Source organism: Coregonus clupeaformis, chromosome 9 (assembly GCF_020615455.1).
Source record: "Coregonus clupeaformis isolate EN_2021a chromosome 9, ASM2061545v1, whole genome shotgun sequence".
NCBI lineage: Eukaryota > Metazoa > Chordata > Actinopteri > Salmoniformes > Salmonidae > Coregonus > Coregonus clupeaformis.
The window spans coordinates 25,876,203-25,898,350 of NC_059200.1; the positions used below are offsets into that span (position 1 = coordinate 25,876,203).

Here is a 22,148-nt window from a genome sequence, read left to right on the forward strand (position 1 = left end):
CAAAGCAATAATTATATTTTTGCCTATCCATGCTACCCAGAAATCGGCATACAAAATATTCAAAATCCCTCTCCCCATACCCGCTTATGAAAAACAACTCTTACAAGTCCCGTTCTCTGTGGCCGAATCATTCCAGTGTTGTGCTGTGAGTAGTCTGGGTGCCAGTCTAACTGTAGTTGTCTCTTGCCAAGCTAGAGACAGTGGCACCGAGGCTGTAGTGAGGAGACGGGTGAGTGATGGGTTTCTATCTGCTTCTCCACAGGCCCTCAGAACGGCTGGAACGACCCTCCTACTCTGAGCAGAGTGCCAAAGAAGAAGGTGAGACCTATCACACAACCACTAGCACATACATTATCATGCTGTGGTCACTGACCCTGGGTCTATAGCTCTCCAGGACACAGGAGCAGTGGATTAACCACACACACTGAGTATATAAAACTATTTCGATGATATAGACTGACCAGGTGAATCCAGGTGAAAGCTATGATCCCCTATTGAAGTCAATTGTTAAATCAGTGTAGATGAATGGGAGGAGACTGGTTAAAGAAGGATGATTATTATTATTTATTTTTTTACCCCCTTTTTCTCCCCAATTTCGTGATAGCCAATTGGTAGTTAGTCTTGTTTCATAGTATAGTTTCTTCTTCTTTTTATTCAGTTTAGTCACATGATTTCTCAATTTACAGTACGTTTGCCAATCGGTTGTGCAGCCAGACTTATTTGCCATTCCTTTTGCCTCATCCCTCTCAACCATACCATTTTTCAATTCATCATCAAGCCACAGGGATTTAACAGTTTTTACAGTCATTTCCTTAATGGGTGCATGCTTATTAGTAACTGTAATATTCAATTTCATAAATGTGTCAAGTGCAGCATCTGGTTGCTCCTCATTACACACCACAGACCAACAAATATTCTTTACATCAATAACATAGGAATCACTACAAAACGTATTGTATAATCTCTTATACACTATATTAGGCCCAGCCTTTGGAACTTTGGTTTTCCTAGATATGGCTACTATATTGTGATCACTACATCCAATGGATTTGCATACTGCTTTAAAGCAAATTTCTGCAGCATTAGGAAAGATGTGATCAATATATGTGGATGATTTCATTCCTGTGCTGTTTGTAACGACCCTGGTAAGTTGACTGATAACCTGAACCAGGTTGCAGGTACTGGTTACAGTTTGAAGCTTTTTCTTGAGTGGGCAGCTTGATGAAAGCCACTCAATATTTAATTCACCCAGAAAATATACCTCTCTGTTGATATCACATACATTATAATAAAATAAAATATAAAATGCCATTTAGAAGACGCTTTTATCCAAAGCGACTTACAGTCATGCTTGCATACATTTTTATGTATGGGTGGTCCCGGGGATCGAACCCACTACCTTGGTGTTACAAGTGCCGTGCTCTACCAGCTGAGCTACAGAGGACCATTATCAAGCATTTCACACGTTATCCAGATACTGACTGTTAGCACTTGGTGGTCTATAGCAGCTCCCCACAATAATGGGCTTTAGGTGAGGCAGATGAACCTGTAGCCGTATTACTTCAACAGTATTTAACATGTGAACCTCTCTAAGCTTTACAGGAATGTGGTTCTGAATATAACACCTCCACCATTGGCATTTCTGTATTTTTTGTAGATGTTATAACCATGTATTGCTACCACTGTATCATCAAAGGTATTATCTAAGTGAGTTTCAGAGTTGTCAGAATATGAATGTCATCTGTTACTAGCAAATTATTGATTTCATGAACCTTGTTTCTTAAGCTACATATGTTAACGTGGGATATTTTTAGCACTTTTTTGGGATGCTTGATTGTTTTCATTGATTGACTGGGAAGCTTAGCAGAAGTAGACATGCTCATGTTTTTTATGTTAGTGCAGGGTGAGCTGCACACAGTGGACTTCCTACTAGGGCACACCGCCTCAGTGCTAACAGTATAACTCTGGTTCATAGGCACATGATTACTGCATACAATAGCTGTAGGATCAGCAGAGGCATTCAGGGCAGTTAGAGGAACATAAATTAGGTTATTTACATTGTGTTTACCAACGCCCCTGGGATAATGAAAATTTGCTGAAGCATTATGACAACTCAGCGACATAATGGTAGGGATGAACTGAGCTGGGCTTGGGTCATTGATAAGTCATTGTCTCAACTAAGCATTGGAGTCAACATGGGCCAGCACCCCTGTGGAATGCTTTCGACACCTTGTAGAGTCCATGCCCCGACAAATTGAGGCTGTTCTGAGGTGGGGGTGCAAAACAATATTAGGAAGGTGTTCATAATGTTTTGTACACTCAGTATGTGTGTATATATATATATATATATATATATATATATATATATATATATATTGTGATGTCACGAGAGGCTGTGTCCTGGAGGGACGTTACATCCCCCTGAGGTGGCTGCAAACCCAGACAGCTATGGCTCCATCTGCTGGTAGGGTCGGGAACTCCACCCCTCTATGGCCAATCTTCCCACGCAGCTGAAACAAATGAGGAGCTGATGAGCTGAAGGTTTGGGAAGGGAAGAGACACACTGAGGGAGTGTGTGGGGGGTGAAGAGACACGGTCTCCAAGCTGGGCTCTCTGGAGGACAAGAGTGCTGCACGTCCACTTCCATGAGGAATATAAGGATTTGGAGATACTTACCTTTGGGAAATACTCACCTTTGGATATATGCACCTGTGGAAATACGTGAGAGACATTTGGAAGGACTTTTTGCTGGGTTGGCCACTAGCTGCAACGTGGACTACAGTAAGGCTGGGGAAAAGTTATCTGAGCGAGTGAGAATTATGACTTTGGATGTGGAAGAGACATCCCTGAACTGTTAACCCTTAAAGAGCCACAAGAGAACAGAATTTTGTTATATTTTCGTTAATTTCCCAAGACCTATAATAAAATCCTTGTTTTGTTTGAACCTTGTCTCCTTGCACTACTTGAGCAATCCCGCTGAAAGCTGTGTAGCCTCTCGTGACGTCACAGATGGTGGAGAATACGGGCACGCTCAAGCGTTAATAGTGCATGTCAGAGGAGGATACCGAAGGTTTGATCACCCAGTTTTCCAAGTTGGCCGTAGGCTCCCCGCCGACTGAAATGGAGGACATATTGAAAGCCCTTGTTGCTGGCCAGCAAGCCCAGATGCAAGCAAACGTGGCTCTCTTGGAGGAGCAAAAGAAAGCCAACCTTCTGAAGGCAGAGGAATTGCAGTTGCAGAGACAGAGGGTGGTCCAAAATACCCGCCCAATAAAGGCAAGTGACTTTATATCTAAGATGGGAGCTACCGATGACATTGAGGCATACCTGCATGCATTTGAGGCCACGGCCACTAGGGAAGCCTGGCCCAAGCAACAGTGGGTTGGTCTGTTAGCCCCCTTTCTAACCGGGGAAGCGCTGAATGCTGTCCGGGACCTGGGCCCTGACCAGGTTACTGACTATGATGCCCTGAAGTCTGAGATCCTCAGCAGATATGGACTCACAAAGTTTGGTATGGCCCAGCGCTTTCACAGCTGGACCTTCCAACCAGACCAACCTCCTCGGGCGCAGATGCATGAACTTGTCCGAATCGCAAGGAAATGGCTGGATCCGCAGAGGAATACAGCAGCGGCGGTGGTGGAGGCCGTTGTGGTGGATCGTTACCTCACGCGCCCTGCCTTATGAGGCAAAACGGTTCATCAGTCAACAGGCCTTGACCACGGCTGATCTGACCGTGGAAGCTGTGGAAAAGTACCAGGCCACAGCGGAGATGCTGAATGCTTCCCGAAAAGACCCCAGGAGTGCGGCCCCACCACAAATGGGAAGAACCCGTCCAAAGGACCCCAAGGTCTCGAACCCAGCCACGTCAGGACTTATCCCGGCTCCAGGGGGAGCCAGAAACCAGGCGGGTCCAAGAAGAGTACACCAGGAGGGGGAAACTCGACAGTGTTACCGGTGTGGGGAGATGGGACATATCTCCTGGCAGTGTGGGAAACCAGCCGATGAACCTATGCCCACTGCGGAGTCCTCCAGCTCAGCACCCACACACCGTGTTGCCTCGCTCTTGGGAGTCGTAGATGGCGGCCCAGATCGACCCCCCACCTGCCCGGTAACTGTGAATCACCATGATGTGGAGGCCTTACTGGATTCTGGTAGCCGGGCCACCCTGGTGCGTAAGGATTTGGTGGGCCCAACGTGTCTGACCCCCGGGGAAAGTCCTCCCAGTTTCCTGTGTCCATGGGGACACCAGAGAATACCCCATTACTGAACTTACAATGACCAGCACACGGGGAACCATACACACGACGGCGGGGGTGGTTGATTCCCTCCCCGTCCCTGTCCTAATTGGGACGAGACTGCCCAGCCTTTTACCCACTCTGGAGAGAGTCTAGGGAGAGGATAACCCCGAGTACCTCGGAAACGGAGAGGCAAGACTCATCCTGGGAAGGCTCCGGTGCAATCCTCCGAGTTACTCACTCCCGCCCGGGCTCTGATAGGGATGGCAGGTGCCCAGACCGACACAGAGACGGAGCTACAGAATCTGGACAAAGAACTGTCTGGTCTGAAGGGGACCGCTGAGAGGTATCGTTTGTTAAAGCAACAGTTAGACATGAAGACAGAAGAGTTAGATATCCTCCAGGCTAAACTCCAACAGAGCTCCTTCCATAAGCAACAAGAGGAGCTGGAGAGGATGCGCAGGACCATCGAGGAGTGTGAGGAGACCCTGCGCAGTAGTAAGGAGGTCCAGAAGAAGGCAGAGGAGAAGTACAAGGTGTTGGAGAACAAGATGAAGAATGCGGAGGCAGAGAGAGAGAAGGAACTGAAAGCTGCTCAACAGAAGCTAAACTCTGCTAAAACCAAGGCTGATGCGTTCAGTAAGAAACTCAAGGAGAGACAACAGGAGGCTGAGTCCCTGGTCCTAGAGGTGGAGGAGTTGAAGAGAGAGCAGGCTGGCAAGCACCACGGCAATGCGGACGCCCTCTCCCGGCGTGATGCCTTCTTCGCTGCCTTTACCCCGACGAGGACGTCGGTCCCGAGGAGGGGGATGTGTGATGTCACGAGAGGCTGTGTCCTGGAGGGACGTTACATCCCCCTGAGGTGGCTGCAAACCCAGACAGCTATGGCTCCATCTGCTGGTAGGGTCGGGAACTCCACCCCTCTATGGCCAATCTTCCCACGCAGCTGAAACAAATGAGGAGCTGATGAGCTGAAGGTTTGGGAAGGGAAGAGACACACTGAGGGAGTGTGTGGGGGGTGAAGAGACACGGTCTCCAAGCTGGGCTCTCTGGAGGACAAGAGTGCTGCACGTCCACTTCCATGAGGAATATAAGGATTTGGAGATACTTACCTTTGGGAAATACTCACCTTTGGATATATGCACCTGTGGAAATACGTGAGAGACATTTGGAAGGACTTTTTGCTGGGTTGGCCACTAGCTGCAACGTGGACTACAGTAAGGCTGGGGAAAAGTTATCTGAGCGAGTGAGAATTATGACTTTGGATGTGGAAGAGACATCCCTGAACTGTTAACCCTTAAAGAGCCACAAGAGAACAGAATTTTGTTATATTTTCGTTAATTTCCCAAGACCTATAATAAAATCCTTGTTTTGTTTGAACCTTGTCTCCTTGCACTACTTGAGCAATCCCGCTGAAAGCTGTGTAGCCTCTCGTGACGTCACAGATGGTGGAGAATACGGGCACGCTCAAGCGTTAATAGTGCATGTCAGAGGAGGATACCGAAGGTTTGATCACCCAGTTTTCCAAGTTGGCCGTAGGCTCCCCGCCGACTGAAATGGAGGACATATTGAAAGCCCTTGTTGCTGGCCAGCAAGCCCAGATGCAAGCAAACGTGGCTCTCTTGGAGGAGCAAAAGAAAGCCAACCTTCTGAAGGCAGAGGAATTGCAGTTGCAGAGACAGAGGGTGGTCCAAAATACCCGCCCAATAAAGGCAAGTGACTTTATATCTAAGATGGGAGCTACCGATGACATTGAGGCATACCTGCATGCATTTGAGGCCACGGCCACTAGGGAAGCCTGGCCCAAGCAACAGTGGGTTGGTCTGTTAGCCCCCTTTCTAACCGGGGAAGCGCTGAATGCTGTCCGGGACCTGGGCCCTGACCAGGTTACTGACTATGATGCCCTGAAGTCTGAGATCCTCAGCAGATATGGACTCACAAAGTTTGGTATGGCCCAGCGCTTTCACAGCTGGACCTTCCAACCAGACCAACCTCCTCGGGCGCAGATGCATGAACTTGTCCGAATCGCAAGGAAATGGCTGGATCCGCAGAGGAATACAGCAGCGGCGGTGGTGGAGGCCGTTGTGGTGGATCGTTACCTACGCGCCCTGCCTTATGAGGCAAAAACGGTTCATCAGTCAACAGGCCTTGACCACGGCTGATCTGACCGTGGAAGCTGTGGAAAAGTACCAGGCCACAGCGGAGATGCTGAATGCTTCCCGAAAAGACCCCAGGAGTGCGGCCCCACCACAAATGGGAAGAACCCGTCCAAAGGACCCCAAGGTCTCGAACCCAGCCACGTCAGGACTTATCCCGGCTCCAGGGGGAGCCAGAAACCAGGCGGGTCCAAGAAGAGTACACCAGGAGGGGGAAACTTCGACAGTGTTACCGGTGTGGGGAGATGGGACATATCTCCTGGCAGTGTGGGAAACCAGCCGATGAACCTATGCCCACTGCGGAGTCCTCCAGCTCAGCACCCACACACCGTGTTGCCTCGCTCTTGGGAGTCGTAGATGGCGGCCCAGATCGACCCCCACCTGCCCGGTAACTGTGAATCACCATGATGTGGAGGCCTTACTGGATTCTGGTAGCCGGGCCACCCTGGTGCGTAAGGATTTGGTGGGCCCAACGTGTCTGACCCCCGGGGAAAGTCCTCCCAGTTTCCTGTGTCCATGGGGACACCAGAGAATACCCCATTACTGAACTTACAATGACCAGCACACGGGGAACCATACACACGACGGCGGGGGTGGTTGATTCCCTCCCCGTCCCTGTCCTAATTGGACGAGACTGCCCAGCCTTTTACCCACTCTGGAGAGAGTCTAGGAGAGGATAACCCGAGTACCTCGGAAACGGAGAGGCAAGACTCATCCTGGGAAGGCTCCGGTGCAATCCTCCGAGTTACTCACTCCCGCCCGGGCTCTGATAGGGATGGCAGGTGCCCAGACCGACACAGAGACGGAGCTACAGAATCTGGACAAAGAACTGTCTGGTCTGAAGGGGACCGCTGAGAGGTATCGTTTGTTAAAGCAACAGTTAGACATGAAGACAGAAGAGTTAGATATCCTCCAGGCTAAACTCCAACAGAGCTCCTTCCATAAGCAACAAGAGGAGCTGGAGAGGATGCGCAGGACCATCGAGGAGTGTGAGGAGACCCTGCGCAGTAGTAAGGAGGTCCAGAAGAAGGCAGAGGAGAAGTACAAGGTGTTGGAGAACAAGATGAAGAATGCGGAGGCAGAGAGAGAGAAGGAACTGAAAGCTGCTCAACAGAAGCTAAACTCTGCTAAAACCAAGGCTGATGCGTTCAGTAAGAAACTCAAGGAGAGACAACAGGAGGCTGAGTCCCTGGTCCTAGAGGTGGAGGAGTTGAAGAGAGAGCAGGCTGGCAAGCACCACGGCAATGCGGACGCCCTCTCCCGGCGTGATGCCTTCTTCGCTGCCTTTACCCCGACGAGGACGTCGGTCCCGAGGAGGGGGATGTGTGATGTCACGAGAGGCTGTGTCCTGGAGGGACGTTACATCCCCCTGAGGTGGCTGCAAACCCAGACAGCTATGGCTCCATCTGCTGGTAGGGTCGGGAACTCCACCCCTCTATGGCCAATCTTCCCACGCAGCTGAAACAAATGAGGAGCTGATGAGCTGAAGGTTTGGGAAGGGAAGAGACACACTGAGGGAGTGTGTGGGGGGTGAAGAGACACGGTCTCCAAGCTGGGCTCTCTGGAGGACAAGAGTGCTGCACGTCCACTTCCATGAGGAATATAAGGATTTGGAGATACTTACCTTTGGGAAATACTCACCTTTGGATATATGCACCTGTGGAAATACGTGAGAGACATTTGGAAGGACTTTTTGCTGGGTTGGCCACTAGCTGCAACGTGGACTACAGTAAGGCTGGGGAAAAGTTATCTGAGCGAGTGAGAATTATGACTTTGGATGTGGAAGAGACATCCCTGAACTGTTAACCCTTAAAGAGCCACAAGAGAACAGAATTTTGTTATATTTTCGTTAATTTCCCAAGACCTATAATAAAATCCTTGTTTTGTTTGAACCTTGTCTCCTTGCACTACTTGAGCAATCCCGCTGAAAGCTGTGTAGCCTCTCGTGACGTCACAATATATATGCACATACACACACACAGTGCATTCGGAAAGTATTCATGTTACAGCCTTATTCTAAAATTGATTAAATATGATTTGTTATCAATTTACACACGATACCCCATAATCACAAAGCGAAAACAGGTTTTTAAAAATGTTTGCAAATGTCTTAAAAATTAAAAACAGAAATACCTTATTTGGTCAGGGAGGTGACCAAGAACCTGATGGTCACTCTGACAGAGCTCCAGAGTTCCTCTGTGGAGATGGGAGAACCTTCCAGACGGACAACCATCTCTGCAGCACTCCACCAATCAGGCCTTTATGGTAGAGTGGCAAGACTGAAGCCACTCCTCAGTAAAAAGCACATGACAGCCCTCTTGAAGTTTGCCGAAAGGCACCTAAAGACTCAGACCATGAGAAACAAGATTCTCTGGTCTGATGAAACCAAGATTGAACTCTTTGGCCTGAATGCCAAGTGTCACGTCTGGAGGAAACCTGGCACCATCCCTACGGTGAAGCATGGTGGTGGCAGCATCATACTGTGGGGATGTTTGTCAGCGCCAGGGACTGGGAGACTAGTCAGGATTGAGGGAAAGATTAATGGAGCAAAGTACAGAGAGATCCTTGATGAAAACCTGCTCCAGAGCGCTCAGACTGGGGCGAAGGACAATGACCCTAAGCACACAGCCAAGACAACGCAGGAGTGGCTTCGGGACAAGTCTCTGAATGTCCTTGAGTGGCCCAGCCAGAGCCCGGACTTGAACCCAATCTAACATCTCTGGAGAGACCTGAAAATAGCTGTGCAGCGACGCTCCCCATCCAACCGGACAGAGCTTGAGAGGATCTGCAGAGAAGAATGGGAGAAACTCCCCAAATACAGGTGTGCCGAGCTTGTAGCGTAATACCCAAGAAGACTCGAGGCTGTAATCGCTGCCAAAGGTGCTTCAACAAAGTACTGAGTAAAGGGTCTGAATACTTCTGTAAATGTGATACATTTGCAAACAATTCTAAAAACCTGTTTTTGCTTTGTCATTATGGGGTATTGTGTGTAGATTGATGGGGGGGCATAAAAAAAATATATCAATTTTAGAATAAGGCTATAATGTGGAAAAAGTGAAGGGATCTTAATATTTTCCGAATGCACTGTACATACATACTGAATATATATATATATATATATATATATATATATATATATATATATATATATATATATATATATATATATATGTGTGTGTGTATGTGTGTGTGTGTATATGTATGTGTGTGTGTGTGTGTATATATAATCTCAGTTGAAGTCGGAAGTTTACATACACTTAGAGTCATTAAAACTTGTTTTTCAACCACTCCACACATTTCTTGGTAACAAACTATAGTTTTGGCAAGTCGGTTAGGACATCTACTTTGTGCATGACACAAGTAATTTTTCCAACAATTGTTTACAGACAGATTATTTCACTTCTAATTCACTGTATCACAATTCCAGTGGGTCAGAAGTTTACATACACTACGTTAACTGTGCCTTTAAACAGCTTGGAAAATTCCAGAAAATGATGTCCTGGCTTTAGAAGCTTCTGGTAGGCTAATTGACATCATTTGAGTCAATTGGAGGTGTACCTGTGGATGTATTTCAATGCCTACCTTCAAACTCAGTGCCTCTTTGCTTGACATCATGGGAAAATCAAAAGAAATCAGCCAAGACCTCAGAAAAAAATGGTAGACCTCCACAAGTCTGGTTCATCCTTGGGAGCAATTTCCAAATGCCTGAAGGTACCATGTTCATCTGTACAAACAATAGTACGCAAGTATAAACACCATGGGACCACGCAGCCGCCATACCGCTCAGGAAGGAGACGCGTTCTGTCTCCTAGATATGAACGTACTTTGGTGCGAAAAGTGCAAATCAATCCCAGAACAACAGCAAAGGACCTTGTGAAGATGCTGGAGGAAACAGGTACAAAAGTATCTATATCCACAGTAAAACGAGTCCTATATCAACATAACCTGAAAGGCCGCTCAGCAAGGAAGAAGCCACTGCTCCAAAACCGCCATAAAAAAGCCAGACTACGGTTTGCAACTGCACATGGGGACAAAGATCGTACTTTTTGGAGAAATGTCCTCTGGTCTGATTAATCAAAAACAGAACTGTTTGGCCATAATGACCATCGTTATGTTTGGAGGAAAAAGGGGGTGCCTTGCAAGCCGAAGAACACCATCCCAACCGTGAAGCACGGGGTGGCAGCATCATGCTGTGGGGGTGCTTTGTTGTAGGAGGGATGGTGCACTTCACAAAATAGATGGCATCATGAGGATGGAAAATTATGTGGATATATTGAAGCAACATCTCAAGACATCAGTCAGGAAGTTAAAGCTTGGTCACAAATGGGTTTTCCAAATGGACAATGACCCCAAGCATACTTCCAAAGTTGTGGCAAAATGGCTTAAGGACAACAAAGTCAAGGTATTGGAGTGGCCATCACAAAGCCCTGACCTCAATCCTGTAGAAAATGTGTGGGCAGAACTGAAAAGGCGTGTGCGAGCAAGGAGGTCTACAAACCTGACTCAGTTACTCCAGCTCTGTCAGGAGGAATGGGCCAAATTTCACCCAACTTATTGTGGGAAGCTTGTGGAAGGCTACCAGAAACGTTTGACCCAAGTTAAACAGTTTATAGGCAATGCTACCAAATTCTAATTGAGTGTATGTAAACTACTGACCCACTGGGAATGTGCTGAAATAAATCATTTTCTCTGCTATTATTCTGACATTTCACATTCTTACAATAAAGTGGGGATCCTAACTGACCTAAGACAGGGAATTATTACTAGGATTAAATGTCAGGAATTGTGAAAAACTGAGTTTAAATGTATTTGGCTAAGGTGTATGTAAACTTCCGACTTCAACTGTATATATATATATTGTGATGTCACGAGAGGCTACACAGCTTTCAGCGGGATTGCTCAAGTAGTGCAAGGAGACCAGGTTCAACCAAAACAAGGATTTTATTAACGGTCTTGGGAAACTAACGAAAGTATAACACAATACTGTTCTCTGGTGGCTCTTAAGGGTTAACAGTTCAGGGATGTCTCTTCCACATCCAAAATCATAACTCTCCCTCGCTCAAATAACTTTTCCCCAGTCTTACTGTCTTCCACGTTGCAGCGAGTGGCCAACCCAGCAAAACGTCCTTCCAAATGTCCCACACGTATTTCCACAGGTGCATATATCCAAAGGTGAGTATTTCCCAAAGGTAAGTATCTCCAAATCCTTAGATTCCTCATGGAAGTGGACGTGCAGCACTCTTGTCCTCCAGAGAGCCCAGCTTGGAGACTGTGTCTCTTCCCTTCCCAAACCTTCAGCTCATCAGCTCCTCATTTGTTTCAGCTGCGTGGGAAGATTGGCCATAGAGGGGTGGAGTTCCCGACCATACCAGCAGATGGAGCCATAGCTGTCTGGGTTTGCAGCCACCTCAGGGGGATGTAACGTCCCTCCAGGACACAGCCTCTCGTGACATCACACATCCCCCTCCTCGGGACCGACGTCCTCGTCGGGGTAAAGGCAGCGAAGAAGGCATCACGCCGGGAGAGGGCGTCCGCATTGCCGTGGTGCTTGCCAGCCTGCTCTCTCTTCAACTCCTCCACCTCTAGGACCAGGGACTCAGCCTCCTGTTGTCTCTCCTTGAGTTTCTTACTGAACGCATCAGCCTTGGTTTTAGCAGAGTTTAGCTTCTGTTGAGCAGCTTTCAGTTCCTTCTCTCTCTCTGCCTCCGCATTCTTCATCTTGTTCTCCAACACCTTGTACTTCTCCTCTGCCTTCTTCTGGACCTCCTTACTACTGCGCAGGGTCTCCTCACACTCCTCGATGGTCCTGCGCAGCCTCTCCAGCTCCTCCTGTTGCTTATGGAAGGAGCTCTGTTGGAGTTTAGCCTGGAGGATATCTAACTCTTCTGTCTTCATGTCTAACTGTTGCTTTAACAAACGATACCTCTCAGCGGTCCCCTTCAGACCAGACAGTTCTTTGTCCAGATTCTGTAGCTCCGTCTCTGTGTCGGTCTGGGCACCTGCCATCCCTATCAGAGCCCGGGCGGGAGTGAGTAATTCGGAGGATTGCACCGGAGCCTTCCCAGGATGAGTCTTGCCTCTCCGTTTCCGAGGTACTCGGGTTATCCTCTCCTGAGACTCTCTCCAGAGTGGGTAAAAGGCTGGGCAGTCTCGTCCAATTAGGACAGGGACGGGGAGGGAATCAACCACCCCCGCCGTCGTGTGTATGGTTCCCCGTGTGCTGGTCATTGTAAGTTCAGTAATGGGGTATTCTCTGGTGTCCCCATGGACACAGGAAACTGGGAGGACTTTCCCCGGGGGTCAGACACGTTGGGCCCACCAAATCCTTACGCACCAGGGTGGCCCGGCTACCAGAATCCAGTAAGGCCTCCACATCATGGTGATTCACAGTTACCGGGCAGGTGGGGGGTCGATCTGGGCCGCCATCTACGACTCCCAAGAGCGAGGCAAAACGGTGTGTGGGTGCTGAGCTGGAGGACTCCGCAGTGGGCATAGGTTCATCGGCTGGTTTCCCACACTGCCAGGAGATATGTCCCATCTCCCCACACCGGTAACACTGTCGAAGTTTCCCCCTCCTGGTGTACTCTTCTTGGACCCGCCTGGTTTCTGGCTCCCCCTGGAGCCGGGATAAGTCCTGACGTGGCTGGGTTCGAGACCTTGGGGTCCTTTGGACGGGTTCTTCCCATTTGTGGTGGGGCCGCACTCCTGGGGTCTTTTCGGGAAGCATTCAGCATCTCCGCTGTGGCCTGGTACTTTTCCACAGCTTCCACGGTCAGATCAGCCGTGGTCAAGGCCTGTTGACTGATGAACCGTTTTGCCTCATAAGGCAGGGGCGCGTGAGGTAACGATCCACCACAACGGCCTCCACCACCGCCGCTGCTGTATTCCTCTGCGGATCCAGCCATTTCCTTGCGATTCGGACAAGTTCATGCATCTGCGCCCGAGGAGGTTGGTCTGGTTGGAAGGTCCAGCTGTGAAAGCGCTGGGCCATACCAAACTTTGTGAGTCCATATCTGCTGAGGATCTCAGACTTCAGGGCATCATAGTCAGTAACCTGGTCAGGGCCCAGGTCCCGGACAGCATTCAGCGATTCCCCGGTTAGAAAGGGGGCTAACAGACCAACCCACTGTTGCTTGGGCCAGGCTTCCCTAGTGGCCGTGGCCTCAAATGCATGCAGGTATGCCTCAATGTCATCGGTAGCTCCCATCTTAGATATAAAGTCACTTGCCTTTATTGGGCGGGTATTTTGGACCACCCTCTGTCTCTGCAACTGCAACTCCTCTGCCTTCAGAAGGTTGGCTTTCTTTTGCTCCTCCAAGAGAGCCACGTTTGCTTGCATCTGGGCTTGCTGGCCAGCAACAAGGGCTTTCAATATGTCCTCCATTTCAGTCGGGCGGGGAGCCTACGGCCAACTTGGAAAACTGGGTGATCAAACCTTCGGTATCCTCCTCTGACATGCACTATTAACGCTTGAGCGTGCCTGTATTCTCCACCATCTGTGATGTCACGAGAGGCTACACAGCTTTCAGCGGGATTGCTCAAGTAGTGCAAGGAGACCAGGTTCAACCAAAACAAGGATTTTATTAACGGTCTTGGGAAACTAACGAAAGTATAACACAATACTGTTCTCTGGTGGCTCTTAAGGGTTAACAGTTCAGGGATGTCTCTTCCACATCCAAAATCATAACTCTCCCTCGCTCAAATAACTTTTCCCCAGTCTTACTGTCTTCCACGTTGCAGCGAGTGGCCAACCCAGCAAAACGTCCTTCCAAATGTCCCACACGTATTTCCACAGGTGCATATATCCAAAGGTGAGTATTTCCCAAAGGTAAGTATCTCCAAATCCTTAGATTCCTCATGGAAGTGGACGTGCAGCACTCTTGTCCTCCAGAGAGCCCAGCTTGGAGACTGTGTCTCTTCCCTTCCCAAACCTTCAGCTCATCAGCTCCTCATTTGTTTCAGCTGCGTGGGAAGATTGGCCATAGAGGGGTGGAGTTCCCGACCATACCAGCAGATGGAGCCATAGCTGTCTGGGTTTGCAGCCACCTCAGGGGGATGTAACGTCCCTCCAGGACACAGCCTCTCGTGACATCACAATATATATATATATATATATATGTGTGTGTATGTATGTATGTATGTATGTGTATGTATATATATATATATATACATATGTGTATTTAAATTTTAGTCATTTAGCAGACGCTCTTATCCAGAGCGACTTAGTTAGTGAATGCATACATTTTTTAAATAAAAAATTCATACTGGCCCCCCCGTGAGGCCGTGTGTGTATACAGTGAGGGGAAAAAGTATTTGATCCCCTGCTGATTTTGTAGGTTTGCCCACTGACAAAGAAATGATCAGTCTATAATTTTAATGGTAGGTTTATTTGAACAGTGAGAGACAGAATAACAACAACAAAATCCAAAAAAACGCATGTCAAAAATGTTATAAATTGATTTGCATTATAATGAGGGAAATAAGTATTTGACCCCTCTGCAAAACATGACTTAGTACTTGGTGGCAAAACCCTTGTTGGCAGTCACAGAGGTCAGACGTTTCTTGTAGTTGGCCACCAGGTTTGCACACATCTCAGGAGGGATTTTGTCCCACTCCTCTTTGCAGATCTTCTCCAAGTCATTAAGGTTTCGAGGCTGACGTTTGGCAACTCGAACCTTCAGTTCTCTCCACAGATTTTCTATGGGATTAAGGTCTGGAGACTGGCTAGGCCACTCCAGGACCTTAATGTGCTTCTTCTTGAGCCACTCCTTTGTTGCCTTGGCCGTGTGTTTTGGGTCATTGTCATGCTGGAATACCCATCCACGACCCATTTTCAATGCCCTGGCTGAGGGAAGGAGGTTCTCACCCAAGATTTGATGGTACATGGCCCCCTGTTCATCGTCGCTTTGATGCGGTGAAGTTGTCCTGTCCCCTTAGCAGAAAAACACCCCCAAAGCATAATGTTTCCACCTCCATGTTTGACGGTGGGGATGGTGTTCTTTGGGTCATAGGCAGCATTCCTCCTCCTCCCAACACGGCGAATTGAGTTGATGCCAAAGAGCTCGATTTTGGTCTCATCTGACCACAACACTTTCACCCAGTTCTCCTCTGAATCATTCAGATGTTCATTGGCAAACTTCAGACAGGCCTGTATATGTGCTTTCTTGAGCAGGGGGACCTTGCGGGCGCTGCAGGATTTCAGTCCTTCACGGCGTAGTGTGTTACCAATTGTTTTCTTGGTGACTATGGTCCCAGCTGCTTTGAGATCATTGACAAGATCCTCCCGTGTAGTTCTGGGCTGATTCTTCACCGTTCTCATGATCATTGCAACTCCACAAGGTGAGATCTTGCATGGAGCCCCAGGCCGAGGGAGATTGACAGTTCTTTTGTGTTTCTTCCATTTGCGAATAATCACACCAACTGTTGTCACCTTCTCACCAAGCTGCTTGGCGATGGTCTTGTAGCCCATTCCAGCCTTGTGTAGGTCTACAATCTTGTCCCTGACATCCTTGGAGAGCTCTTTGTTCTTGGCCATGGTGGAGAGTTTGGAATGTGATTGATTGATTGCTTCTGTGGACAGGTGTCTTTTATACAGGTAACAAGCTGAGATTAGGAGCACTCCCTTTAAGAGTGTGCTCCTAATCTCAGCTCGTTACCTGTATAAAAGACACCTGGGAGCCAGAAATCTTTCTGATTGAGAGGGGGTCAAATACTTATTTCCCTCATTAAAATACAAATCAATTTATAACATTTTTGACATGCGTTTTTCTGGATTTTTTTGTTGTTATTCTGTCTCTCACTGTTCAAATAAACCTACCATTTAAAATTATAGACTGATAATTTCTTTGTCAGTGGGCAAATGTACAAAATCAGCAGGGGATCAAATACTTTTTTCCCCTCACTGTATGTGTGTATATATATATATATATATATATATATCATACATGCATACATACATACATACAGTGGGGGAAAAAAGTATTTAATCAGCCACCAATTGTGCAAGTTCTCCCACTTAAAAAGATGAGAGAGGCCTGTAATTTTCATCATAGGTACACGTCAACTATGACAGACAAATTGAGAAAAACAATTCCAGAAAATCACATTGTAGGATTTTTAATGAATTTGCAAATTATGGTGGAAAATAAGTATTTGGTCACCTACAAACAAGCAAGATTTCTGGCTCTCACAGACCTGTAACTTCTTCTTTAAGAGGCTCCTCTGTCCTCCACTCGTTACCTGTATTAATGGCACCTGTTTGAACTTGTTATCAGTATAAAAGACACCTGTCCACAACCTCAAACAGTCACACTCCAAACTCCACTATGGCCAAGACCAAAGAGCTGTCAAAGGACACCAGAAACACAATTGTAGACCTGCACCAGGCTGGGAAGACTGAATCTGCAACAGGTAAGCAGTTTGGTTTTAAGAAATCAACTGTGGGAGCAATTATTAGGAAATGGAAGACATACAAGACCACTGATAATCTCCCTCGATCTGGGGCTCCACGCAAGATCTCACCCCGTGGGGTCAAAATGATCACAAGAACAGTGAGCAAAAATCCCAGAACCACACGGGGGGACCTAGTGAATGACCTGCAGAGAGCTGGGACCAAAGTAACAAAGCCTACCATCAGTAACACACTACGCCGCCAGGGACTCAAATCCTGCAGTGCCAGACGTGTCCCCCTGCTTAAGCCAGTACATGTCCAGGCCCGTCTGAAGTTCGCTAGAGTGCATTTGGATGATCCAGAAGACGATTGGGAGAATGTCATATGGTCAGATGAAACCAAAATAGAACTTTTTGGTAAAAACTCAACTCGTCGTGTTTGGAGGACAAAGAATGCTGAGTTGCATCCAAAGAACACCATACCTACTGTGAAGCATGGGGGGTGGAAACATCATGCTTTGGGGCTGTTTTTCTGCAAAGGGACCAGGACGACTGATCCGTGTAAAGGAAAGAATGAATGGGGCCATGTATCGTGAGATTTTGAGTGAAAACCTCCTTCCATCAGCAAGGGCATTGAAGATGAAACGTGGCTGGGTCTTTCAGCATGACAATGATCCCAAACACACCGCCCGGGCAACGAAGGAGTGGCTTCGTAAGAAGCATTTCAAGGTCCTGGAGTGGCCTAGCCAGTCTCCAGATCTCAACCCCATAGAAAATCTTTGGAGGGAGTTGAAAGTCCGTGTTGCCCAGCGACAGCCCCAAAACATCACTGCTCTAGAGGAGATCTGCATGGAGGAATGGGCCAAAATACCAGCAACAGTGTGTGAAAACCTTGTGAAGACTTACAGAAAACGTTTGACCTGTGTCATTGCCAACAAAGGGTATATAACAAAGTATTGAGAAACTTTTGTTATTGACCAAATACTTATTTTCCACCATAATTTGCAAAAGAATTCATAACAAATCCTACAATGTGATTTTCTGGATTTGTTTTTCTCATTTTGTCTGTCATAGTTGACGTGTACCTATGATGAAAATTACAGGCCTCTCATCTTTTTAAGTGGGAGAACTTGCACAATTGGTGGCTGACTAAATACTTTTTTCCCCCACTATATATATATATATATATATATATATATATATATTTCCCCCTTTCAGGTTCCAGAGAACTACACTCCTCCTGCCTCCATCTTTTCTCCCCTGGGTGCCGGGGACCCCCAGGCCCAGCAGTCCCCCTCCATGCCCCCCCATCCCATGGCCCCAGGCCAGGCCCAGAACCAGGGCATGCAGCAGCAGCAGATGGAGGGAATGTGGAGGGAGCGCCCGGAGCCCCTACTGGAGATGTCATACAGGTATTGGTCTGTTGCTTTTATAAATTGGCCTATTCCTGATTTAAGATTATGAGAAACATTGATAGTGGATTACATTACTAGTAGTGTTATATGGCCTCAAAGCTCTTAACATTTTAAGGTGGTAAAATTGCAATTTAGAAAACTCTGCAATAATTCACAATAATTCCAGTCTAAACCCATGGACTGTGATTACCGTCCAGCCGCTGCAGTCCATCCCTGCTGAGAAGATCACTAAGAAACCCATCCCTGAGGAGCACCAGGTCCTGAAGAACACCTTAGAGGGCCTCATCCAGTGCTTGGCTGCTGCCACAGACCCTGTGAGTACAGCACTCCAAAAAATAAATCCCCTTCAGTTACAGTTCATATACAATACTGTGTAGTACATAGACGTTTAGATGCCTCTTCAAATAAAACTCCTTTCCTATATAATTAATTTGTCTACAAAGTGATTTTAAAAAAGTGATTGTGTAAAACATTTTTCAATGTACTTGTCTCATCCCCCACAGCAAACCAAGAGGAAGCTGGATGACGCCAACAAGCGCCTTGAGGCCCTCTATGACAAGCTACGAGAGCAGACAGTGAGTTGAATAATTCTACATTCTTACACTTCTAAATTCCATGTTAGAATGTTGCATATCATTTTGAAACGTACACTCACACCATGAATCTCTCTCTGTCAATCTCTGTCTATCTCTCTCAATTTCTCCCTCTTTCGTCTCTCTCGGTCTCTTTGTTGTGTCTAGTTCTCCCTGGCCATCGTAGGAGGCCTGCACAACATGGTGCAGTGCATCGAGTCTCGTTCCTACATGGAGAGCCTCAACATCCACACGCACATAGTGAGTAGCAGCAACTTCAGCGAGACGTCTGCCTTCATGCCTGTGCTTAAGGTGGTGCTGCAAGCCAACAAACTGGGGGTCTGAGCAGGATGAGAAACCCTCCCCCACTCCTCTGAGTCTGGGGTGAGATGGAGAAGGATTGCTCAGGAATGGATGATGTCAGAAAAAAAAGACCAGAAAGTAAATGTGTGTACTTTTTACCCCTTTTTTCTCCCCAATTTCATCATATCCAATTGGTAGTTAGTCTTGTCCTATCGCTGCAACTCCCGTACGGACTCGGGAGAGGTGAAGGTCGAGAGCCATGCGACTCCGAAACACGACCCTGCCAAGCCGCACTGCTTCTTGACACACTGCTCGCTTAACCCGGAAGCCAGCCGCACCAATGTGTCGGAGGAAACACCGTACACCTGGTGACAGTCAGCTTGCAGGCGCCCGGCCTACCACAAGAAGTCGCTAGAGCGCAATGGGACAAGGACATCCCGGCCGGCCAAACCCTCCCATAACCCGGACAACGCTGGGCTAATTGTGCGCCGCCTCATGGGTCTCCCGGTCACGGCCGGCTGTGACACAGCCTGGGATCAAACCCAGGTCTGTAGTGACGCCTCAAGTACTGCGATGCAGTGCCTTAGACCGCTGCACCACTCGGGAGGCGCGAGCCAGGTGTTTTAATCAGCTCATTTTAGTGGAAGTTCTATTTGGCTCCCAGTGCAGATATTATACTCCCTGAAGAATCATGATATATATGACATCACTGTCGGATTCTTCATCCCCTCCCCGCCTCCCCTTTTACAACTCAAACACAAGCCATGCCACCAGTATCACAACAGTACAGTAGACACATGGGATAGTATGTTAAAAAGAAAAACAACTCATTCCAGTTTTTAGGATCATGTCTTTTATGTTGTTTTTAGATCATTATTTGTCATTCTGTTTTATTTTCTTGTTGTTTATTTTCAGTGTAATCATAGTTTTCAGACAGAGCAGAGTGCAATGGGGGTTCCTCCCCTTTTAACCAGAGACTATACTTTTTAAAACACAGAAATCAGAGACTGTACTTTCAAACAAACAAACAAGAGACTGTACTTTAAAACACAGGAGGAATGTATGCTGAGACATTATGCCTGGAATCATTGTCAGACTGTTTTAATTGGGTATTATTAATGTCAGGTTTAATAATGAGGGAACTGGCTTTCTAATGGTGGTCATGCCATCGTGAGCTTAACGCGATAGTTTTAATTAGTTTCTTCTCAGTTCTTGTCTTCAGTATGATTAAGGCTGTAGATTTAATGTTGAGAGGAGGAAATTTTTTAAAATCGACAACATGCAATATTTTCAATAAATAGTATTTATTTAAAACATGCTGCTCCGTTGTTTTAATATCAGTTGCTTTGAGATGTTGCTAAATGTAAACCGCTTGGATGTCATGCTTTAATAGACTAAATGCCTTTCCGTTTACAAATACTGACCAATTAAAAAATATCTAATTCATCAACTGGACAGTTAACTTATCTCATGTTCTCCTTGTGCTCTATGGAGCTGTTAGTCTTATGAGCATCTGAATGCAATGCCATTGTGTTGGAACGGAGAATGACGTATGTGTCTTGACTGTATGGATCCATCTTCAGCCTTGACCTGATGGCTGAAGACATAAAGGGAGTTTTTAGTGTCTTGAATTTGTAATTTCTTATGAATTTACTAAATAAAGATGGTCACTATTAGCTTTTATATCAATCTCTGCCTGCCCTCATATCTACTAAGCCTAATATCTACCGTGCCTTCAGAAAGTATTCAAACCCTTTGACTTTTTCCACATTTTGCATTTAAAATTGATTAAATTGAGAGTTTGTGTCACTGGCCTACACACAATACCCCTTAATGTCAGTGGAATTTTTGGGGGGAATTTTTTATCAAATTAATTATAAATGAAAAGTTGAAATGTCTTCAGTCAAAGTATTCCACCCCTTTGTTATGTCAAGCCTAAATAAGTTCAGAAATAAAAATGTCCTTATCAAGTCACATAATAAGTTGCATGGACTCACTCACTGTGTGCAATAATAGTGTTTAACATGATTTTTGAATGACTCCACTCTGTACCCCACACACACAATTATCTGTAAGGTCCCTCAGTCTGCCTTGCACACTCTTGCCTGCATCTAGCTGATATAGGGTGTAATCATTAGTCCAACAGTTGCAAACGAGAGTTTCTATTGGACAAATTCAGGTATGTTTTTCCCCATTTTGTTACGTTTCTTCCGTTTTAAGAAAAGTTTTTCAACAGAATCAGAATGAATACACCCTTGATCACTCGCAAACACAGTTCACTTTCATAGCAGCCAAGTTGTATTCCTTCTCGCATCTCTCCTCCTCTCACCTCTTCTCTTCGCTTGTGGACTTCACAACACATCAGCTGTATGTGACCAGGCAAAAAAAAAATTCCAAGCCAAACCGCTACACACAGCCTACATCATTGTCACCATATTAGCTAAAGTAATGTCATAGCATAGCTAATAGAACTAACGCATTAGTAAACCCGCTACAATCATGCAGTAATGTTAGCGTACAGTCAGTAAGCAGTTACTCCGGCGGGCCCCGTGGCAATAAATTAGTAATACTAAAAGCTTACCTTGACTTGGAAGAGTTGCAGTGTTCTGTTGGAAAGTCATAGCCAGCTAGCTAACATGTTTGTTTGCTAGCTAAGTAAGTGAAACTGAAAGTGGGAAAAAAATGACTCGCTCTCTCGCTCTATTTCTCTCTTGCTTCTCCTTCATTTTGGAAGAAATTAATTTGTTCAAAACTGTTCTCTTTGAGTCAACTACTCACCACATTTTATACACTGCAGTGCTAGCTAGCTGTAGCTTATGCTTTCAGTACTAGATTAATTATCTGATCCTTTGATTGGGTGGACAACATGTCAGTTCATGTTGTCCACCCAAGAGCTCTGATAGGCTTGAGGACATCCTCCGGAAGTTGTCATGATTACTGTGTAAGTCTATGGAAGGGGATGAGAACCATGAGCCTCCTAGGTTTTGTATTGAAGTCAATGTACCCAGAGGAGGACGGAAGCTAGCTGTACTCTGGCTACACCATGGTGCTACCCTACAGAGTGCTGTTGAGGCTACT

At 46.7% G+C, this 22,148-nt stretch overlaps 1 protein-coding gene across 1 annotated transcript in view; it reads left to right on the forward strand.

Annotated features, from left to right (window-relative positions):
* Window positions 1-19,288, forward strand: part of LOC121574261 (protein transport protein Sec31A-like) — a gene marked incomplete at its 5' end in the record, with an annotated part of 37,100 nt that extends 17,812 nt beyond the window's left edge. Inside the window, 5 exon segments of the mRNA XM_041886883.2 lie at window positions 263-318; window positions 17,999-18,192; window positions 18,362-18,509; window positions 18,699-18,770; window positions 18,936-19,288. Of these exon segments, the coding sequence (XP_041742817.2) occupies window positions 263-318; window positions 17,999-18,192; window positions 18,362-18,509; window positions 18,699-18,770; window positions 18,936-19,112 (647 nt within the window).
* Window positions 19,289-22,148: the final 2,860 nt, after the last annotated feature.